At 34.1% G+C, this 22298-nt stretch overlaps 3 protein-coding genes across 3 annotated transcripts in view; 1 reads left to right on the forward strand and 2 right to left on the reverse strand.

Annotated features, from left to right (window-relative positions):
- Positions 1 to 375: 375 nt before the first annotated feature.
- On the reverse strand, positions 376 to 9071 carry ana1 (anastral spindle 1). Its single transcript, XM_013310963.1, has 12 exons — positions 8865 to 9071; positions 8573 to 8783; positions 8200 to 8323; positions 7333 to 8117; positions 6666 to 7003; positions 6368 to 6484; positions 5392 to 5989; positions 5208 to 5235; positions 4943 to 5020; positions 4422 to 4528; positions 4226 to 4272; positions 376 to 4171 (listed from the first exon to the last, which is right to left on the reverse strand). The coding sequence occupies exons 1-12, from the start codon at positions 8931 to 8933 to the stop codon at positions 455 to 457; spliced, it is 6219 nt and encodes a 2072-aa protein (XP_013166417.1). The 5' UTR covers positions 8934 to 9071; the 3' UTR covers positions 376 to 454.
- Positions 9072 to 11824: 2753 nt separating this feature from the next.
- LOC106117346 (probable multidrug resistance-associated protein lethal(2)03659) lies at positions 11825 to 21016 on the forward strand. The gene is made up of 29 exons (XM_013311617.1): positions 11825 to 11964; positions 12243 to 12337; positions 12400 to 12556; positions 12810 to 12881; positions 13215 to 13416; positions 13633 to 13770; positions 13997 to 14081; positions 14517 to 14673; positions 14862 to 15075; positions 15317 to 15455; positions 15525 to 15611; positions 15772 to 15875; positions 15966 to 16122; positions 16404 to 16600; positions 16673 to 16755; positions 16823 to 16946; positions 17056 to 17214; positions 17418 to 17584; positions 17647 to 17826; positions 18013 to 18160; positions 18281 to 18431; positions 18642 to 18869; positions 18956 to 19119; positions 19229 to 19363; positions 19606 to 19761; positions 19832 to 19952; positions 20211 to 20449; positions 20638 to 20778; positions 20933 to 21016. The coding sequence occupies exons 1-29, from the start codon at positions 11888 to 11890 to the stop codon at positions 20960 to 20962; spliced, it is 4107 nt and encodes a 1368-aa protein (XP_013167071.1). The 5' UTR covers positions 11825 to 11887; the 3' UTR covers positions 20963 to 21016.
- Positions 21017 to 21041: 25 nt separating this feature from the next.
- Positions 21042 to 22298, reverse strand: part of Sec5 (exocyst complex component secretory 5) — a 7861-nt gene continuing 6604 nt past the window's right edge. Inside the window, exons 15-17 of the mRNA XM_013311618.1 lie at positions 21600 to 21784; positions 21314 to 21373; positions 21042 to 21225 (exon numbers count right to left, since the gene is read on the reverse strand). Coding sequence (XP_013167072.1) covers positions 21141 to 21225; positions 21314 to 21373; positions 21600 to 21784 — 330 coding nt within the window. The 3' untranslated portion in view covers positions 21042 to 21140. The remainder of the gene's footprint in view (positions 21226 to 21313; positions 21374 to 21599; positions 21785 to 22298) is intronic.

The raw sequence follows: 22298 nt of genomic DNA on the forward strand, positions 1-22298 counted from the left end.
AAAATAGATACCTCGGGATGATCCACAGTTCAGCACTTAACCTAAATAATAGCTTAAAAGGACTTACAGCTCTTAAATTATAACACACAAACACTTATAGAAAAACATCTTTTGTAGGAAAATGAGGATAAAATTGTTTTAATAGGGGAAGCTCACAGCCAGTCTTTTACAGTCCCATATTTAATTATTTATGACTGCTCTTTTGTTAAAAAAAAGTAGCAATGAGGTAAATATTGAAATTGAAAATGTGGATTAGTACTACTGGTAATGAAATCTCAATACCTGCCCCAATCATATTTTATAGTGAATGAGTAATAAAACAATGACATCAATAAATAATTGTAATTTATTAATAACATACATATAAATCTTGCAAGAAAACAATATTAACATATTTAAGCTACAATAATTAATTAATTTCAAAAAGTAATCTTGTATATTTATACAACGTCAACTAATCACTTTTACTACAATCAGATTGTCCTTTAGTAACTTTTAAAATATAATTTGGAATGGTCAAGTCATCTTTGTCAGAAGTGGAATGATTTCGAATGGAATTTGATGTAACCTTTACAGACGACAAGTCATCAGCGTTACTGAACAAGCCGTTCGAAGTGTTCGAACTGGAAGTGGAATTATACGTCATTGATCTAAATATTTGTACAGGTGTCGATGTCCGTGCTCTGTTGCTGGTGCAATTCCCTACGCTGTTGCCAGATTGATTGTGTTCTACTATTTTCTTCATTTCTTCAGGCATCTTAGTCTCGTATAAAGAAATAAATTCTTGGTCGGTTAAATCTTTAGAAGACGGATTTAAAAAAGTTATTTTCTTGGCAAGTTGATTGGTAAGAAATTCTTTAACAGTCATAGAATTGGACAAAGATGTTTGCTGTTGTACATTTTTGGACGGGTCACCGTCTTTCGAGCTTCGTCCTGTTGCATTGATATGTTGTAGAGCTAATATGTAATCAGCGTTTGACTGAGGGATACTACCAATTTTACTTCGAGTTTGAGGTCCACTCGAGCTGGAAGTATTTGATGACGACGAGAGGGCAAGCCGTTCTTTAGTTTTCTTGAGCGTAGAAGAAGCCCAGCCCATACCTAATTTTTGGAATGCATTTTCCAAATCTGGATTTGACGAGATGCTCAATGTATCAGAAGTCTCTATAATGTTTTTTTTGCCTTGATGTAAAGTAGTTGTCCTTTTCTTATCTTTGTGTGAATTTGTCAAAGCTAACAAAGATATTGAGGATTCTGATGTGGTACTCGTATTCACATTAGACGCTGTGTCAAATTTAAAAGGTTCGTTAATTATTTTTCTCTTTAATAATTCTGCTATAACATCCGGTAAACTATTCTCGGAATGCAACGAACTCAAGTCGTCATTCGTTAAAATTTCTTTTAAATGATCGTCCAAATTGGATGAGTCACCGTTTTCTAATTTTTTTTTCTTAGTGAATTCTTTAATACTGATAAACGGTTTTAGCATAATTTCGTTAAATTGATTCATGTCCATCATAGGTAATTTCGAATTGTCTGAAGAATCACCATTCAAATTTGTAGTTTTGGGAAGTTTTTTTGATGCACTCATCGTGGCTTTTAATGAATCTGTTTCGAGGCATTCCATTCTCGAAGTAGGAGGTGAAATATTTAAAGCGCTCTTACGTCCTTGTTCAGTATTAATATTGTCAACACTTTTGACTGAAGCATTAGATATAACATCAGCATTAATATCGTTGCGCGATTGACTTTTTACTTTTAAACTCATAGGCGAATCTACTTCCAGCACCGTCGACAATTCATGGGGAATTATATGTTCTTGTTCATTTTTGAAATAAATTCTAGATAATGCTGGCGGCGGTTTCGACTTCGGTCTATTGTGAGGATTTTCTATATTTAAACTTTCTTTGCTAGAAGCAAGTGTGGTCATAGAGTCAGTTTCAGACAGAGGACTTGAGAAGTTTACTGGTTTTGGAATATCCGAAAGTAACGGGGTAAATGTATTACTGTCCATATTATTTTCCTTCTCTTCTATCGAGGCAGAGGGTTTGTGAATCTCAGAAACAATAATGGCCGGAGATAAAGGTTTTTCTGTACATTTTTTTCTGTTTCTTTCAGCCTCCGAGTCCGAGGTAGAGTCAGATGATGTTATTTGACTATAAAATAACGACTTGTTTCGTCTTACTTCTTCTAGCACCTTGGCAAGATTTGATAAACGTTTGGTACATTTTTCAGTAAGATCTGCAATTTTTTCCATATTCTGAAGCTTACCTTCAGCAACTTTAACGAGATTGTCTTCGGAAACAAAAACATTAGTTTGTGTCGATGTGGTAGAAGGCGGGATGTGTATTTTATCATGATGTTTGTTTTTAATTGTATTTTCTGAATCTGAGGAAGGAGGAATATCAGATCTGCATCGAAGCGGCACCGAACCATTTGTAATTTTATTATCATACGCAGGTTTCTGGTCTTGTGCGCCCATCATTGTTTTATGTGGCTGTGTCGATTTTTTTTCACCTTTTTTATTACAGTTTTTAGACATTATACAATTTGGCTGATCACTGGTATCGGTTTTATAAGATGAAGATGTTGTGTTCGACTTAGAGGATTGAATTTCATGTAAATAATTTTTACATTCATTTGTTGTAGAAACCTTTTTAGAAATATTTAATGATTTAACTTTGTGTAGTTGTTTTCGTTTATGTAATTTTGTGTGCAATTTTGAATGTTTGTTTACTTGATCATTAGCACTTTTGGGGAGTTCTGCCTCGTTTATATCATCCTTAAGTTTGAGATCATTGATAATTTTCTCCTTCAGAATATTTTTAATTTGTTCTAATGATATTTTTTTCTCAACTAATGATTTGCCTTTTAGATTAAGATTGTCATTTATAATGGAACTGCTCGGTGTTGGTACAGAACTGCATTCCTCGTTTATTATTTCGATAGCTTTCATGCCCTCTTTATTAAGTTCTAATAATTTATTAACATATTCTTTAATTAAGGGATTCAATGGAGTTTTAATTTTTCTTTTCGATACATTAGTTTTGGAATATTTAACATGCTTACTCGGTACATCGCGTAATGACATTGATTTACGATGATTACAAGTTTTAGTTGCATTTGCTTCCTTTTTATGTTTGTGACAGGTTTTTGACTTGCTACACGCACAACAGATTCTTGAATAAACACTATCCGTAGTTGTTTTAGAATTTTTACAACAAGCATCACTTAATTCACCAGCACTACTTATATTATTAGATGTAAATACGTCTTCAACTTGATAATTTAATTTCTTGCTGTTAGTTACAGGTTCACTTTGATGTGTTGTTTTTTTTCTTCTCTGACCATGTTTGCATTTACAACTTTTAAAATTTTTATAAGACATAGAATTATGTGATTCCTTAATTGAATCATATGTTTCATCGTAAGACGCGTCGTAATCTCGTTTAGAGAACCTAGGCATTATAATGTCTGGAGGACTCATATAGGCAGTTGATGTTGAACTCATATGCATGAAAATTGGTTTGTGAATTGGAGAACTCGTCTGTGTGTACGTCGAAGTAGCTTTTTTAGTGATTTTGCATGAAGTTGGATTATTAGCAGATACACTATTATCTGTTTGTTCATCTTGACTGACTGATTTTGATTTCTGAGGGCTTTTTGCTGGAATTGTGTCCGTTGTTTTGGGAGATGTTACTATCAACGGACTAGTTGGTTCCTCTGTATGTGGCTTAGTAACTTGATGAACTGCATTTTCATTAACATCTACTTTTGGGGTAGGATTTGGCGTAGGAAAATTGGTATTCTTTGTATTTTTATTATCTTCTTCCTGATTTTTAGGTTTCTCTTCTTGAGCGTTGTTAATACCATTTGCATTTTCTTTTTTCCTGAGCTGTATAACTACTTCGTAAGCTTCATCTTTGAGGTAGCCTGTGGTTCCAACATAAAACTTTCCATTCTCTTGGCACACGTCGTCAATAACTTTTAGACAACCATTGTTCGCCATAGGTGCAACAGGTTCGCCAATTTTGAGAGACGTAGTTGAAGTAGCAGCTGAGGGATAGTGAATCGTTTGTCCTTCTGCATTATTCGTATTCATTGTAAATTGGCATTTACAAACAGGTCTGAAAAAGGACAAATTAAAAAAAAAAACATCTAAAGGCATAAAAACTTATTAAAATGATTTTATGTCTATTTAATAATTTTTTAAACACAAATTTTACCTTTCAGTTGTAACTGTCTCGGTCGGAACATTCCGAGAATGGACATCTAGAACAAAATATTAAAAAAATACATATATTAAAAATAATATTTACCAACTTTGTATATATCCAGAGATCTAATATGACTACTTTTATTATGTAAAAAACTCACGCATCATAAATAAGGACAAGCTCATATTTTACAGAAAGTAATACCTTGACAATGCAATCTAACACATGAACACTGACGCACTCCATCTCCCTGCTGGAGATCCTTGTCCGATGAGCTTGGGTCACAGACTTGCAATGAAGTCAAATTGTCCCTGCAAATATGAATGTTAACACATTTTAAATAACCCACTGACACAAGTTGATTTACCAAAAACCAATTAGTCAATATAAAAAAAATTACAAATATCATCTGATGACTCTAAGTAAAAGACACACACAAGTAGATATATTAAAAACCTTATGTCAATAAAAAAAAACAGCTATTCTCCTATAACTCTTAGTAAAAAACACAAGTAAAAATTAGTACAGTTTTTAAGGCTACAGGACACAGTGAAACTGATCACTAATTAAAAATACCCTACAAGTACACAATTACAACAATTATGCTAGTAATATCTTGATAATGAAAAAGTACATACATTTCTAGTATCGACTCAATATTTCTAAAATAAAAAAAACCTCATTTCTATGCAATATTGTATATGTTATTATGTGTTAATATTTACCACCATGGAAATTTTTCCCCGGGCAAATACCATTCTTCAGAATTAGATGTGTAAATACTCATTTTAGTATAAACCTGACTGGAGGAAAGCATTAGTTTTAGGAAATCTATTATACTAACTGTAGGTTTCTGAGATCAAAATTTCCATTTCAAACATATTGTTATCTCTGTTTTGTTAAAGATAATGACAATGATGATGATATGTCACACAGAGATTTTGGTCTCAGAAATCATTGGTAAATCAAATAAATGTCATGCAAACTTACCCATTTTTATTTACTGCTTTGTAGATTCCTGAAATATTTTTAAATCAATATAACACAAGATTTTAAAAATAGAAATTAAATCTCTTTCTAATGGCAATGAAATTATAAAATAATTGCAGACAAATGTTTGCTAGAATATTATAGTAAAGAAAATTTATTTATTTTTTTATTTAAAAAAACTTACCTTCAGTGAGTTGATCAAACGATGTCTTGCTTTTCATATTAGTATCGTCAGCTTTTTGCGTACATTTTTCACGAGCAACATTTTCACATTCAACGCTCTCTTTTTCACTCCTTACTTTATCATCCAATTTAGTTTTAGAGCATTTTTTCTTTTTGTCATTTTTAGAATTTAATATTTTGTAAATAATAATCCTATCAGCATCAGTTAACTTTGGCTCCAATTCTTCTAAGATATCCTTTTTATTTCTTCTGTTTAGTGCAAAATTTTCCGACGTCGTAGTATCCGATGTTATTGATGAACAATCAGTTGTCTCATCACCTAATTCCTTGATAATTGCAGTTTCAACATATCTACTTGATACTTTCGATTTGATCGGTACATCTTTAGTTGGTGGTGAATGTTTCCGACTTGATCTATATTCATGGTAGTCATTTTTGTTACTAAACTTAACAGTGTTACCATGTTTGTTTGTGACATCATCAATACTTTGTGTCTTTGATATTTCAGGCACCGGTACCCATGTGTACTGAGAATCATCATTTGAATCCTCGTTTTTATTTATCGCTGATTTTGAACTACTCTGACAACATTTGACATGCTACGGAAAGAAAAATAGTATAATGTTACTTGTTAAAACAAAGTCAAGTTTTTTAATAAGCAATTAAAATACTGAATTTGTAAAGCAACAGAATATAATTTTTATATAATTGCACAAAATAGGGTCATTTTACTGGGACTCTATACAAATTTTATATCAATCGCCCGCCACTTCGACTTCGAATTAAAAAAAAGCATAATTAGTAGCCTATGTGTTCTTCCAGACTTTATTCTATATGTATGAGTAATTTCATCAAGATTGTTCTTCAGTTCTGGAGATGCCTTCAAACAAACATCCATCCATCCATTCAAACCTTCCCATTTATAATATTAGTAAGACTGAAGTAGTTATATAATTAATGAATATATTTAACATTACCCTACACTTGTGATGTCCTCTACATTGTTTCTCTACATTTCTATATTCATCTCTTAATTTCTGTTCCCGTTTTTCCTTCAATTGTTGCTGTCGATTTTCATCCATAAATGCATTTCTCTGTAAAACAATACATTTAAAAACATAACCAAGATGTGCTCGCTAGTTTTAAAAATCATAATTATTACATTTAATTAATAATCTAATACAGTCGAGCCTGCATAAGCAAGAGTTTTCTATTTTATAGAGGTTTCCCTCTAACCGGACTTTCTTGCTTATCCAGGCACAATGGAATACTTACAATGGGTTTATCAGACATATCTTTAGGTAATGAATTCAAAAATGCTAAAGTATCTCTATATTCTTTATCAACATTGTCTTTAGTCACTGCAACTTTATTCCTTCTTTCTGCTATCTTGTTGCGGAATTCTTTTTGTTTGATATTATCATTTGTATCTTCCTTTCTTGCCTTTGTAAATGCATCATCATCAAAATGTTCCTCTCTAATTACTAAATCATCATCATTAGTGAGCATAGTTCTGCTATCCTTGGTCAGATGATTGTACATTGTCACTGAACCTTTTTGTGCGGTATCTACAGAATTCGTACTGGCACAATTATCTTTGATAATACCATTAACTGAAAGAAAAAATACATATTCTAATAAATTCTTCATAGTTGGTGTGAAATGCAGACCATATAAAATATAACACTATAATAAAATTAGAAAAAAGTATAACTTTAACATTACAAGGTCAACTTTATATAGTACAATTTTGTAATAGAAAATAAATGCTATTACCAAGTCAAGTACTAAAGTTTTAGCTACTGTGTATATATCCAGTATGTTGGCTTTACATTAGTCTAATCTAATTAATTTACAATATTGAATTTTTTCAAACTTTTACAGAACTAGTGAAACAAACCACACTTTACTTTTTAATACTTCAGTAATTACACTATATCACCTGGCTGTTTGAAGCTCCTTGAGTAGGAGTTATTAGTAGCAAATGCACTTTGTTCTAATTTGTGCATTGGAAAATATTTTTTGGGTGACCTTGCAGACATGATATTCCTATTAATAGATGAATTAATAATTGATTTGAATCTTCTGCTATTGATAGGGGGGATAGCAGATTTGACACAAGTTTTGACACAATATTTACAATTCCGCTCGTCTCTCCATGATGGAACAGAGATAGCCTGATTGTCCAGGACTTGGCACACATTGTCAGAGGGATTACCTTTCGACTTTGATGCTCTGGTTTGCATTATGGTCTGTTTAATGTTCCGCAACTCCTCATCTTGCCTCTTATTTAGTCTTGCCTCTGTTTCTCGTAGGCGGAGGTGTCTGTTTTGTATATGTTCAGAAACCAAATTTACCGCTGACTTCATTTGTTGGAACTGAGGAGTATTTACTGGACCACCTCGCAAACTAGATGGCATTTCTTCACTGAGTGCAAAAAGATTAGGTCTCTTTATTTCGAGCTTCTCTGGTACATCAACCGGTTCTCTTATAGTTTCATTCTCTGGTAACAATAGTTCTGGTATATCTGTCTGGTAACCATTAGTTGGTTCATTTAAATTTAACTGTGTTCCCATATCAACCTTTTCTATGGGTTCAAGTATGTTTCTTTGAATATTATCATTCTCTGGATCGTTATTGTCGGCTGCAAAATTGGACTCCTTTCCTGTTATTAGAGTTTTAGCAACAACATTAGATTTTTCTCTACTTAATTCATTAGCCACTTCCCTAAAAGGAAAAGAAAATCAGTTTTCATTTCAAATATTTTTTTAGTAATTTTTTAAGTTAAGATAGTAAACACCAAACATACCTAGCAAGCAGTTTTCTATCTAACAGTTCTTTTTTCTTATCTAATAGTTCTTGCTTTCTTCGTCTAACTTCAGCCACTGCTTCTTTACCCCTTAATTTTGACTTGTCAACCTTCTTCTCAAAACCTAACATGGGAGAACAATGTTAATGTTTGAATCTCCTTTTAGAATAGCTTTGATACAAATATATATATAAATAGGTACGGCCATAAACTACATGTCTAGGTATCTTCAATTATTTCACCTACTTGTATTTATATATAAACAGGGAAAACTAAGTAATAGAGCAATCTGTTACTGGATAAAGTAATATAACATAGAAATATAATATACAACATACATGCAAATGATCAAACTGGTCAAAACGCTCCTTACCTTGTTGAAGTTGTTTTGATGCATTCCTATGACCTTTGCCCACATCCTCTAAACCTTTGACATAAATTTCTTGCAATTTATCCACAAATTGCTTTTGACATTCAAGGTACTGCTTTTTTTTCTGTGCATCAACGTCTATCCCTTGCCGTAAAGTTTCTACTTTAGCACGCTGTCGAATTTTCTTAGCAATATCTTTTGATTGTTCCCGAACCTAAAAATAATGTACAAACCAAAGCTTTATTAGATTTTGTATATCTTTAGCTATTTAAATGGTATAGAGGAAAAATATAACCTGCTGTAGCCTCAACTTTCGTCGTTGTATAAATTCATTTGTTTTTACAAAATCAACCTCGGAAGTCATTTTGACGTCTACTTAAAAATAAATAAGAACTATGGTCACGTCGTACACTTCATTTCTTAAACAAGTGTGCAGTATATTTTTTATTAACTAAACAAAGAAAACAAAACAAATTAATTTCAAACTGCTTCTAATGTCAATTTCAACCGTTGTTTGTCAACTGACATTTATTACTGTCATTTAAAATACGTTTCTTTTTATGTTTGCAAAAATAAACAGGCGCCATTTCCCCATTTATTGTAATCGTCAATACCTATATTATTAATTTTTATTTACATTTTTTTATTTCTTTAAAATCATTATTATCGACAACGCTATGTTTTAATTCTAATAATTTAAAAATAACCAGGTATTGCATGTATAGTTAAAACCGACTGATAGGAATGTTATCACGAAGAAATTGTGATAAATAAAAAAATAATAATTTAAAATTGTTTATTAGATTAACATTAATGCAGGATAGTAGCATATTATCATGGACGCTCATACAAATTAGATTATTACTGACCAAACAACTTTAATCAAGCTTTAATATTATTAACCTTCGATGCTTAGAATGGTTATATAACATTGCTTAGAATAAATGTGATAGAATTACAAAAGTTTTAAAATGTCCAAATACCACACCATGCGAGTGTTATTAATCTATTGCACGTAATATTGTTTAACTATTGTATTAATAATAATATTTCAGTCAGTATTTTTATTACCTAATCCAAGACCAAGCAGTTTTTGTTTCGCAAGGTCTAGTTTAAGTACGTTGTCGGGGTCGTTAGGGTTGAGCAAGTCTAAATCGATAAGAGCTTCGTCAGAATTACGGCTTCCACCACTGCTTCCATTTTTGGTGTTGCTAACAGTCGTGTATACCAGAGCGTTGATTAATTTCATAATAATTTCTTCGACGTCGATATTACTTCTGCATGACAATCTCGAATTTTCGGTTTCATCGAGAGCTCTTGCGAGGGTAAGAAGTACGTTCAAATCGTCATAGTTGCACGATGACCAAGACCTACGGGTCAGAGATTGGGCTTCCTGCATCTAGGAACAAAAGCAAAGCTAGAGTAACAAAATTAATATTATTTTGGTGCTCATAATTTTGTCTACTGTATTAAAGGAAGTCTGAAAATAAAGGTAGACATGAAGAACACAGCTCGTACTAGAACTCCTATTACGTGGAAAGAAAAGCATCAACATTTATGCTATTGGTCTGGGATACCAGTATGATAAAGAATTTAAAAAAAAATGTGTTATTTCACAATGACTTACCCCTGATAGAAGTACAACCAAAGCAAAACTTAGTGCATATAATAACGCCATTTTAGCTCCGTTAGTAATGATGCTGCTCTTGAAATACTTCTTTTATATACATCCGACATTACGAAATACTATTCTTTAAATTACAATTTATCAAATTCAATTATAAATTTACCGCTGTTTATTAAGGGTTCAGTATTTTCTGTTCGACGCAATTAACATTTGGTTCATGCGGATCCCTCTTAGTTATTTAAAATATTAGAATAGTCACGTATTGTGTCAAACAATTCAGATAAAGTGCACCTGAGACTTTAAGCGGAATGAAATAAATAGTAACAAAGAAATCAACATTATAATTATGGATGGTTACATTAACAACTGTGACACAAAGTAAGCCAATTTACGTTATGATCATATGCCCACAGCTAAATCTTACTTTATGATAATAAAAAATAAAATATAAGTTATAAGAAATCGCTGGATAGGTTACTGCTTGGTAAAGACAGAAGACGAATTAAAAAAATATTATTGTAAACATATTTTATTCTTAACAATTTTTTATATAGTAATTACATGAAAACTTAAAATCGAAAAAAAAACATAATTCTAAATCTTCCAAAACTATTCACCATCTATGTATGAATAATTTACAGAATACTTAATAGATCAGTAGAACCAAGCTCCACGCTGATTAAATCTTTTCCGTTGGTTGAGCATTTATTTTTCGTAGCGACTAGAATCAGCGCATCGATTAATTTGGTAATGATATCATCAGTGTTAAATCGCTCAGTTCTTTCTCCTTCGATTTTGTTCATGAGAGATGCTAGTTGAAGCAACGTGTTCACATCCGCTGGAGTAGAAACAGACGAAGCCGGGTCCAAAGACACGTATTGTGGATAACGCAAACATTGACCTAAAGCCACCTGTAAATAAAAAAAAGAAATTAATAATTGTACATGCAATAAGCAGAAAATTAAAGAATAATTTAAAAACGTACACCCAAAAATGCCCCAACGAACAAAACTACCATAAATAATCGACTCATGGTTCTAAACTTTAATTTTCAATAAACGACAGGCGTTTTTATAGATTAAAATAATTGCTAAATATTTCTATTACTTAATTTTACGAGCTTGTATAACCCTATTACAAATCATAGAATATTAGTTATATGGTTTTAATAATCAACATTATTTTAATCATTCTTATTTAACAATATAGACGCACTTATTCTTGCTGGGATAGTACGAGCATCACCATTTATGGAAAAGAAAATCACTGGAACTGGTTGGCAATTACTTCTATGCTAATTCTTTCTTTATCAAATATCTAAAACAGATATACTTGGCGAAGAATTTAATTTGGAAGTCGAATGGTTAATCAGGAATGTAAAAAAAACTTAAAGGTTTATTATTAATATCTTTATGAGACAAATATTTAAATTAATAGTCACGTACTTATCATGAAATTGAAGTTTAATTAATATAAAACCATTGTAAACAATAAACTCTAGAAAATGATAAGTGACTATGTTGTCACTTTTTTCCTATAGATAAATTATGTCTTCTTGTCTTTGACCTAATTCAAATATGTTATTGTTTACTACTAACTGCACAGAATTTGCACGACCAACATGAATTTATTAATTTTCAAGACATCGGTTCCTTTTAATAAACACCATTCTACTAAAATATACCTAAAATATGGACACCGGTCCGAAGCAGAGGAGAAAAATAAACCCTAGATATAAAGCGAATCTATTTTCAGTGCTAACTTTCGGGTAGGTCCTAACATACGAATATAAATTCATAATCTAAGTATCTTACGGTTACACACGTGATTATTGGACAGGCAATGAATAATGTTATCACAGGTTGCTGCGAATATTAAGTACTAACTGTCGCCCGTGTCTCTGTCTGGGAATGAAAGAAAAGTTAATCAGTAGCCTATATGTTTACCAAGATCCGCTAAGCCGTTCTAGAGATACCTTTTCACAAACATCCATCTATCTAAACTTTCGAATTTATATTAGTAAGAGTAAGATCTCCATTGTTTTAGATGGACTCTAGAAACATTCAAACTTGGATACAGTCGAGATATCCGAGATAATGATTTATATGCGCCTTTACCTGAGCATCAATCGGATATTTTAGGTGCGTATATTGAAATATTTATTTGTAAAGTGTTTTCCCAAAATCATTAAATTATTTTACAGGTGATGCGATGCAAAAGGCCTGGGATCGTGAACTTGAGAACTTTCGCGAAGGTGGTGAAAACATCAAACCTAGTCTATGGAGAGTGCTGACGAAGGTGTTCGGCGCGGAACTTATGCTGTATGGATTGATATTGGCAGCTATGGAATTTTTAATTAGGTATATTCAGCATATTTTGCGATGGTAGTCAGAGCAAACATTAAAAACATACTTGGTTGCAAATAACTACATATTACGTGTTAGGTGATTCTTAAATATTTTTTTTTAATTTTTTGACGAATAATTAAACAACAAATAATTAAAAAACAAAAAACAAAGTTCATATTGCATTCCTGGAATTTTATGTAATTTGTATACCTACATTAATATGTTACGTTTTTGAAATATTTCATATTGTTTTGTTCTGTAATAGATTACAACAGCCGCTGTTTCTGGGCCTATTACTGCGTTATTACAGTCCAGCTCAAGATTTATACAATAGCACGTAAGCAGCATAAACAATTTGAAGCAATTTTATGTAATTTCGTAATAATATTGTTTATATTTATTTTTAAATCTACCTTTAAAGCAAATGGTGAATTATGTGTGTTAAATAAAAACACTGCCATAAATAAAAACTGGTGCAAAAATGTCTAAAAAAAAATTATCAAACATTTGGATAAAGCTATATAGAGTGCTACAATTGAATAACAATTCAGTGCTTAAAATTTTGATCCTTTTTAAGTTACTTTTATTTATTTTTTGTAGAAACAAAGACTCTGAATTCAACTATGAAATAATAGTAGTCAGCAATGAAATGTAAGATAAATATTTGCAGAGTGGATTCAACATATTTCTCCCGGTTGTTCTCGTACTATGACAAGGAGAGCGGCGTGCTGTGGGGTGAGGCGGTGTTCTTTGCCTTCGGTGTGGTCTTTTGTAGCACCGCTAATGTCATGGTCGCCCATCCTTTCATGATGGGTGTCACACATCTCGGCATGAAAATGAGAGTCGGTGTGTGTAGTCTTATTTATAGAAAGGTATGACACTGTTTTAATGGAATTCCTTTGTTTGTAGTCTTTTGTGGTCATCAAAATTTAGTATTGATTTCTTATTTGAACATCAAACCCAAACGTTAAGCAAGAAGAAATACCTTGGGGTCTAATATGTGTTATATAGTTATATCTGATTCTTCTTATCTTGGCTCTGTAGATGTCGCAAACTTCTTAATTGAATTGTCCTCTATTTAATTTCAGTCTTTAAAAGTGAGTCTGCAATCAATGTCAGAGAACAGCGCGGGTCTTGTTGTCAACCTCATGGCGAACGACGTCAACAGATTTGACACCGGTCCCTCTTTTATTCATTATCTTTGGATAGGTCCAGTTGAAACAATGGTGATATACAATTTAGTTATTCATTGTTTGTTATTTTTTTTTCGCGAGAGCGATTTCTACTTAATATCATAGTGCAGTTATAACGTTGCCAAGGTCAGAAAGGAACTTTTTGGCATATTATCTAGTCTTTGCTGCCAGTAATTACTGTTCTATTTTTGTATTTAAAACCGCGCCAATTTCATTTTACAGCATTTTAGTTAAATTAGTCAATTTTTCAATATTCCAGCTAATGACAGTGTACCTGTATAGAGAAATGGGAATATCAGCGGTATATGGGGCTCTCATTGTAATTGCAGTCGTGCCTTTTCAAAGTGAGATACTAATTTGTCGTACTAACAGTAGTAGAGCCAACAACATCACGAATGGTCCGTCTCGGCCGGTGTATTAAATGTACGCACTGAAGGCCTAATATTAGTCCTATTCACCTTTCTTCCTTTTTATTATAAGGAATGGGACCGTAACGGAGAAAAGGGAACGACTAGGGAATATCCCCTTTCTGTGGATTCCCTCCCCTGTCCATCAAAGACATGCAAAGCATCTGCAAATGCGGATTTCTATGAATAGCGGTCACTTTGTTATTTTTGGCGCATTCAGGTGGCCGCTTACTCGTTTGCCACCTTATACCATAAAAAAGCTTTGATAATATTTTTTTTATTCAAGTGGTCGTCACACTGCCGTAATTCATAATTCATATTGTGAGCACAATTAGCTATGAAAATTGAATATCAATCTAATAAACATTTCAGTATGTCTCGGAGTTGCAACTGCATATTACAGAAACGAGACAGCTTTCAAATCTGACGAAAGAGTTAAATTAATGAAAGAAATTGTAATGGGAATCGAAGTGATAAAAATGTACACGTGGGAAATGCCTTTTAGAAAGATAATAGACACCGTTAGACGGTATGTTACTTTCTTATACACGCAAAAATATACTAACTACTTGAAATAAATAACTCTGTTGTGTCACTAGTTGAACCGTTTAACTTTGAAATATAACGAAATCTAGACTATTATCGATCGCAGCATTGATTATATACGTGTACGAGGAAGTTCTATAGTTATGCTTACAACACATTGTTTCAATATAGCCAAGAAATCCGCTGCATCAAAATGACGTCATACATTCGCGGTCTGATAATGTCCTTCATCATGTTCACCGCGCGGTTCAGCATCTTCGTCACGGTGCTTCTTTACGTCACATATGTGAACCGCATCACTGTTGAGAACGTGTTCTTCCTCACCTGCTACTACAACATTATGAGACAAACAATGACATTATTCTTCCCTCAAGCTGTCGGACAAGTAAGAATAACAAAGTTAAAAAATGTTTGGAATAGAAAATTAGGAATTAGTTAGAACGGCCCAGAAAAGTATGAACAATACAAGACTCTTGTTCGCTATGAAAAGACTAACCGTGAGGTTCCATTGCGCAAAATGTCTGTACCGAAACGTATTGTTGTCCTTCTCATTATTTTTCAAAAGTAGAGACAACAGTAATTCTTAGTAAAAGTTTTAAGACTTGCGGTAAAATTTTCGATTGCAGATAGCTGAAATGCATGTTGCAATACAGAGGATTAGAGATTTCTTATTGAGCGAGGAGTGTGACCTTCCACCTCGCGAACAACTAGTCGCCGACACAACCACACAAGATAAGAAACCCAAGAAAAGAGTTACCATTTCAAGTATTTAATTTAAAAATAAATATTACCGAATAGGTAGTGATGACATTAAGCATAACTTTTTATTTCTAGTTGATCCAGTAGAAATAAAAAGAAGATATTCACCTGTGAGACATCTACCGGAACCTAGTACTTCTAAAGGAGTTCCAAAAGATAAAAGTATCGCGTTTTTTCACTACTCTCTATAACATTACGTTTTTTTACATTTCTATTCATAACTTTCGTAATAGTACAATCAGTTATCATTTTTTTTTCATACTAAAATAAATATTTATAATATGTGTACCTACCTAAATATTAAATTGAAATCATTAAACAGGCGAACATTCGATAAAGGAAGAAATTATAATTAAATTTGAAAACGCGTTTAGCCGTTGGATTAAATCATCTAATGAAGAAGATGTTGAAGATATTTCTTTTAATGTAAGCAACAGAAAAATTAAAACAAAACAAACAAAACATTGTGCATAATTTGTGCAAAAGATTGTGCATTCTTGCTTCACTCTTGCGTAGATCATGTCGGGATCACTGACAACTATAATAGGCGCGGTTGGTTCCGGCAAGTCAACGCTATTACACATGATGCTGAGCGAACTGCCAACCTCGCGAGGCAGTGTTCATGTCAATGGCACCCTCAGTTACGCCTGCCAGGATCCCTGGCTCTTTGTAGGTAAGTTAATATTAAATACTGCGTTTAGAAAAATACAATGCGGATAAAAGGCATCCCAGTATCTTTGTCTAGTTTTCATTATTACAACGAAACGCAAATTCAAATTATTTTCAATCAAAAAATATAATTGATTGTATGTACTAACGTTAGAGTACTACTGATCTTAATCTAGACTAGTCTTTTGGTCTACTGCTCGTCTTCTAAGATTAATGTCATGATTCTGCAAGAAGCGTAGGTAAAATATCATCTTTTCAATTAAAAATAATTGCACTTTCCTATAGGTTCTGTACGTCAAAACATTCTATTCGGTCAGCCGTTCCAAAAATCCCGATACATGGAGGTTTGTAAAGTGTGCGCGTTAGAGAGGGACATATCACTCTTTCCTCACGGTGACAAAACTGTGGTCGGAGAACGAGGAGTGTCACTAAGTGGTGGACAAAGAGCTAGGATAAATTTAGCTAGAGCTGTTTACAAAGAGGTACTTAAAATCATAAATGTAGAACACGCGTGTTACAAGATTCTTGAAAACTAGGATTTAGTTTATTTCCAGGCTGATATATATCTGTTAGACGATCCATTATCTGCAGTGGATACACAAGTTGCGAGGCATATTTTTGAAAAATGCATTAAAAGGTAAACCTACTGAGTGCAAAATTTTAAATTAATATTATTCAATGCTTTCAAAATGGCTTATTCTTAGGTATCTGGCAAGTAAAACGGTCGTACTGGTCACGCATCAAATACAATTCATAAAATCTGTCGATCAAATTATAATAATGGATAAAGGCAAGATACTCGCGGAAGGTGGTTTTGAAGATTTGAACGTAATTATCTTATGTAGAAACATATAACTTGTTTTACATTTCTAAGTAACATACATTCCCTCCACAAGACCTGATAGGTGTTTTACAATAAATCTTAAACATAATTTAGGAACAGGAACTGGCCATAATTCAGCTAATGCAAGATAAGACGCGCGAGGTGCGGGAGGACGATTCTGTGCCGAACCTAACCAGCCAGTCCATGCTGCAGGCGAGCGCGGTCAGCTTGTCGAGACGAAACTGGTCCATCATCCTGGATACTAGCGTTGCTGTTAGTAATACTAGTATACTATTAAATATAATCCTATTTCACGAAGAAGGAAATGTTCGAATATCCCTAGGCCATTAAATTACCTTTGGCATTATAACATCCAATTAACAAAAATGTATTTCTAGGTTATAGCTTCTACAAAGGGAAACCAAAGACGAAACCATGATAATATCAATAACCTTAAAATTTCTATACATTTCCAGGATCAAAAGCCAGAAGCGGAGGCACAAGCTATAGGACGCGTCCGCAGTTCGGTTTATCAAGAATACTTTTTAGCCGGCACTACTTACTTTTATGTTTTCATCGCTGGCATATTGTTTCTTTTAGCGCAGTTTTTTGCAAGTGCTAGTGACTTCTGGATTAGTAAATGGTAAGAATATTGTTTAGTCCAGAGGTAAAAAGGATTTTTTAATAACTGTATCTTATGTGCAGGAGTCAAATCGAAGACCATCTAACGGGGGACTCGTCTATCGATCAGTTGTTATGGTCTCAAGGCGGCTTGTACCGTAGACACTACGTCATCATCTTTGGCATTCTCACCATAGCTACCGTGGCTGTAGCCCTCTGTCGAGCCTTCATGTTCTTCTCGCTTTGCATGAAGTCTTCTATAAAGTTAGTATTAGTCTTTTACCATAGAAACAATTCGCCAAAAGGCTAGGTCAGACAGAATTCCACGGCCGAAAAGTTCTCTAAATTCTAGTCAAATTTTCTTTATTGCTTTTCCAGATTTTACCTCTATAATTTTAAGCTTAAGCTCAGCAATTAATTACGGTTTCCATAATTAAATAAACTTTACAGGTTACACGACCAAATGTTTGACTGTGTGTCACAATCTCCAATGAGCTTCTTCCACTCAAATCCATCGGGTAGAATTTTGAATCGTTTCAGCAAAGACATGGGGTCCATAGACGAACTACTACCACAAGCTATGCTCGATTGTTTTCAAGTAAAGTAGCAGATTATTAAGAAACGCAATGCATTACAATTATATTTTAAGCCACAATATTTTTTGATGTAGAACATGAGTTGATTTATCTTGTGTTTTATTGACTACTCTAATTTCCAGATAATACTGAACCTGGCCGGTGTAATAGTAGTTATTTTGATGACTGATATAACAATGTTAATACCTATTACGACGTCATTGATTATTTTCTATATATTTCGTATCATATACGTTCGTACGACCAGCGCTATAAAACGTCTAGAAGGAATCAGTAAGTACTCTGAAGAATAAGAATGGACCCATTTATGATATACAATACCCTTCATGCTTCAACAAAGATTGGCCTCTGCAATTAATCATAACATCCTAGGCCTAAATTATCACTTCGGTAACACAAAGATTGACTAATAATATTATATATTAATTTATTGATCTTACCTATGGACACAACAAAAAAACTACAGGCAGATTCGTTCACTAGCCCGTAGTCCCGTGTTCGGACACGTGAACGCGACCGTGTTGGGCCTGGCGACGATACGTTCGTTCGGCGCGGAGGGTCTGTTGACGCAGGAGTTCGACCATCACCAAGACTTGCACAGCGCCGCTTGGTACCTCTTCATCACCTGCAGCCGCGCCTTCGGATACTTTCTCGACATCATCTGTCTCTTGTTCATCGTCTGTGTCACGTTTAGCTGCTTGATGAAAACTGGTAAAATATATGAGTCTATTAAAGACATATATAAATTTAAAACTTTGTAATGTGTACTATTACGATTTGTAATATCTTACTTTTAGATAACGAAGGTAGCAACGTTGGTCTTGTGATAACTCAGTCTATATCACTGACGGGCGTGTTCCAGTGGGGAATGCGCCAGTCCGCAGAGATGGAGAACCAAATGACGAGCGTCGAAAGAGTTCTCGAATACACGAAGCTTCCGCAAGAGGCCGCTTTGAGAAGTGTTAGTCATTTACTACTCATATAACGTTCAGTTTAAGTAAAATACAAAGTTGTAAAATGTAAATATATTTTTATTTTATGGTGTGTGTGAAACACATTTTCATAACCAGGATCCAGAAAAAGCGCCGCCCGCGGACTGGCCTCCAGAGGGAGCGATAACCTTTGACAATTTAAGTTTAAAATATACTCCCGATGGTAATTACGTACTTCATAAACTGCAATTCAACGTACAACCTCAGGAAAAGGTAACTAATGTTGTATAATTTCATTCGCATTGTAAATATATTTTAATTACCCACTGTAATGTTATCTACATCCTATTCCGTCTACCTAACATTACGCCTACCGTCTAACATAGACATAAGGTGGCTAATAAAGACCCTCAGCGTACTAAACAAAGGTTTAAGAAATCAGTTAAATCGACTGAGGGCGACTAAAGCAATTACTTAAATAAAAAGTGTTTAATTAGTGTAAGTGTTGCTTACAGATAGGCATAGTTGGTAGAACTGGAGCAGGCAAATCTTCCATTATTCAAGCGCTGTTCAGACTGGCGTATTTAGACGGCACTATTATAATAGATGGTGTAGACATATCCACAATCGGTCTACACGATTTAAGAGAAAAAATATCTATTATACCACAGGTAAAATAAACGATACATAAAGTTAATTTAACCTTGAGATTTTAAATCGCATAAATTTTTAATTTTATAGGAACCAGTATTATTTAGCGGAACTATGAGGAAAAATCTAGATCCTTTCGACGAGTTCTCAGATGAGACCCTGTTAAAAGCTCTCAATAATGTTGAGCTTCTTAAAGCTGAAGAAGGCGTTGGTATAGTTGTTATTTTATAAAACGAATATTTCACGCTTTCCCTACGCGTTCCATCCTTTTAAGTAGCCTAGTTTCTAGGAGACGGCGTCATGCCATGCATCTGACATTTACACACCACGTATAGATAAGGAACATGCTCTATGATAAGCCTTAAGTACCTGACACATCATTCCGAAACTACAGCAGTCATAGAATGCAAATTAAGACTATTTTTGGAATATTGCGTTTTAGTACTGTGACAAATGTATACCATTCCAGAGGCACTATATAAGGAAGTGTCAGAGAGCGGATGCAACTTCAGCGTGGGAGAGCGGCAGCTGGTGTGCCTGGCGCGGGCCATCGTGCGCGACGAGCGCGTGCTGCTGCTGGACGAGGCCACCGCCAACGTGGACGCGCAGACAGACGCCCTCATACAGACCGCCATCCGCCTGCACTTCCAGCGCTGCACCGTGCTCACCATCGCGCACAGGCTCAACACCGTCATTGACTCTGATAAAGTTACTATCTACGTCATCAGAGGGTCAATAACGAATATTTGCGATATACGTTTTCCTAACGTCATTTTCTCGATACCGTGACTTCTACAGCGCAGAAAAAATAGCCTATTTTAAATGCCAGCTTATCAGCTACCTTCCCTTAATTTTATTTTTTATATATGTAGTAACTATTATACATTTTGATACAGATATTAGTATTAGACGCCGGTCGCCTCATGGAATACGAGCACCCGCACGTGCTGCTACAGAACAAGAAGGGATACTTCCGCAAAATGGTCGCAGAGACCGGACCCGCCATGGCGGCCATGTTGCATAAACTGGCTAAAGAGGTAACAGACTGAACGCTATTGGAAAATTCAATATTTGTATTTCCAATAGCGTTCAGAGATTGGAGCATCAGTAGCCTACCCATTAGGTCGAGGTTACGGACAAACATTTTAATTAATTTACATTTTTATTTACATTTGACTTAATAATTTTCAGAGTTACTTGAATATATCGAGAGAGGAATGAAGAGAAAATGCTTTTTATAACAAATACTTTAATATCTTATACCTAACATTATGATTTATTGATTCATTATCGTATTTTAAATATAATATTTTTAAATAAATACGAATTTATATTTACTATTAGATTACAGACTAGTTAAATAAGAAATAGTGTTAGACATGGATTTCGTAAGTACACACTAAACAGTCTCCATGTTGCAGTTCAGGCTGGTCAGTTGTAGCTCCATCCTTTTTTTGAATCCTTGAATAATATTATCCAATCTCCTAAAAAATATGTTTCGGATTAATTCATACAAAATATTGTAAATTATATTAATTCTAGTGACAATTTTTTTACTTTTTTTACACTCACTTTTTGTCTTCTTCGTTGTCCAAAGGAGGCAAGCCGGCGAGAGCCTCCATTAAATAGTTTCTGCAAATATCAATATTGTTTATTATTAATACATTAACAGCAAAAGGTACAAAAAATTTTAACGTTACAATAAACTAAAAAATAAATAAACAAACACATTGAGTAAGTCGCATAAATTACTCATATTCTATGACTGAACTAACATGAATTATTTCATAGTTACACTATAAAAAAAGAAAACAAAATGATACAACACAGAATAGTTGTGAACATGTGTGCAACTAACTCCGCCTTCCTGGTGAGATGGTCGGCGACGGCGAGACGCAGCAGAGAGTACTCGAGGCGCGCCTGGAAAGCGGCGGCGCGGCTCCGGGCGGGCGCGCACGCTGCCAGCCGCGCCAGCTCCTCGCACACAGTCTCGCAGATGTCGCGCACGTAGCGGGACGACGCCGCGCCGCACACGCTGTCCACCTAAATTATAACCCTTTTCTATAATACTCTGAATATAAGTAATCTAAGAATGTTTATATACACCGAAAATATGTCACATTTCGTGATGTTGCTGATAACGCAAAAACAATTTTTAAAATTGTTTGTCTGTCTATCCGCAAGGCCGCGTTTGCAGTCGATGTAGTCACGGGCGACCGCTAGCGTAAAATAAAAATTTAAGTCTTGAATACGCTCAGTAACACTTTAAACTACAACAATGAACTTGTGTAAGTCACTTAGCGACAAATCGCCAGATTTCGAAGATTTACGTAGCCAATAAATACCCAAGTATTAAAGACATTAAATAATGCAGTGTAGTAAGCGAAATGTTTCACATCAATTTCTTTTACTTGAGACAGTCGTAAGATATGCGAGAATATTTAGGCTTAAACAGCCGTTCAAAAATTGCCATAGCGGTCGGTATTTCACGACCACAAGGCGGGGTATTGGTAAAGTTTTCAACTAGCAATAATCGCACCTCGGATTAACCTCATTG

Source organism: Papilio xuthus, unplaced genomic scaffold (genome assembly GCF_000836235.2).
Source record: "Papilio xuthus unplaced genomic scaffold, Pxut_1.1 DF827680.1, whole genome shotgun sequence".
Classification (NCBI taxonomy): Eukaryota; Metazoa; Arthropoda; class Insecta; order Lepidoptera; family Papilionidae; genus Papilio; species Papilio xuthus.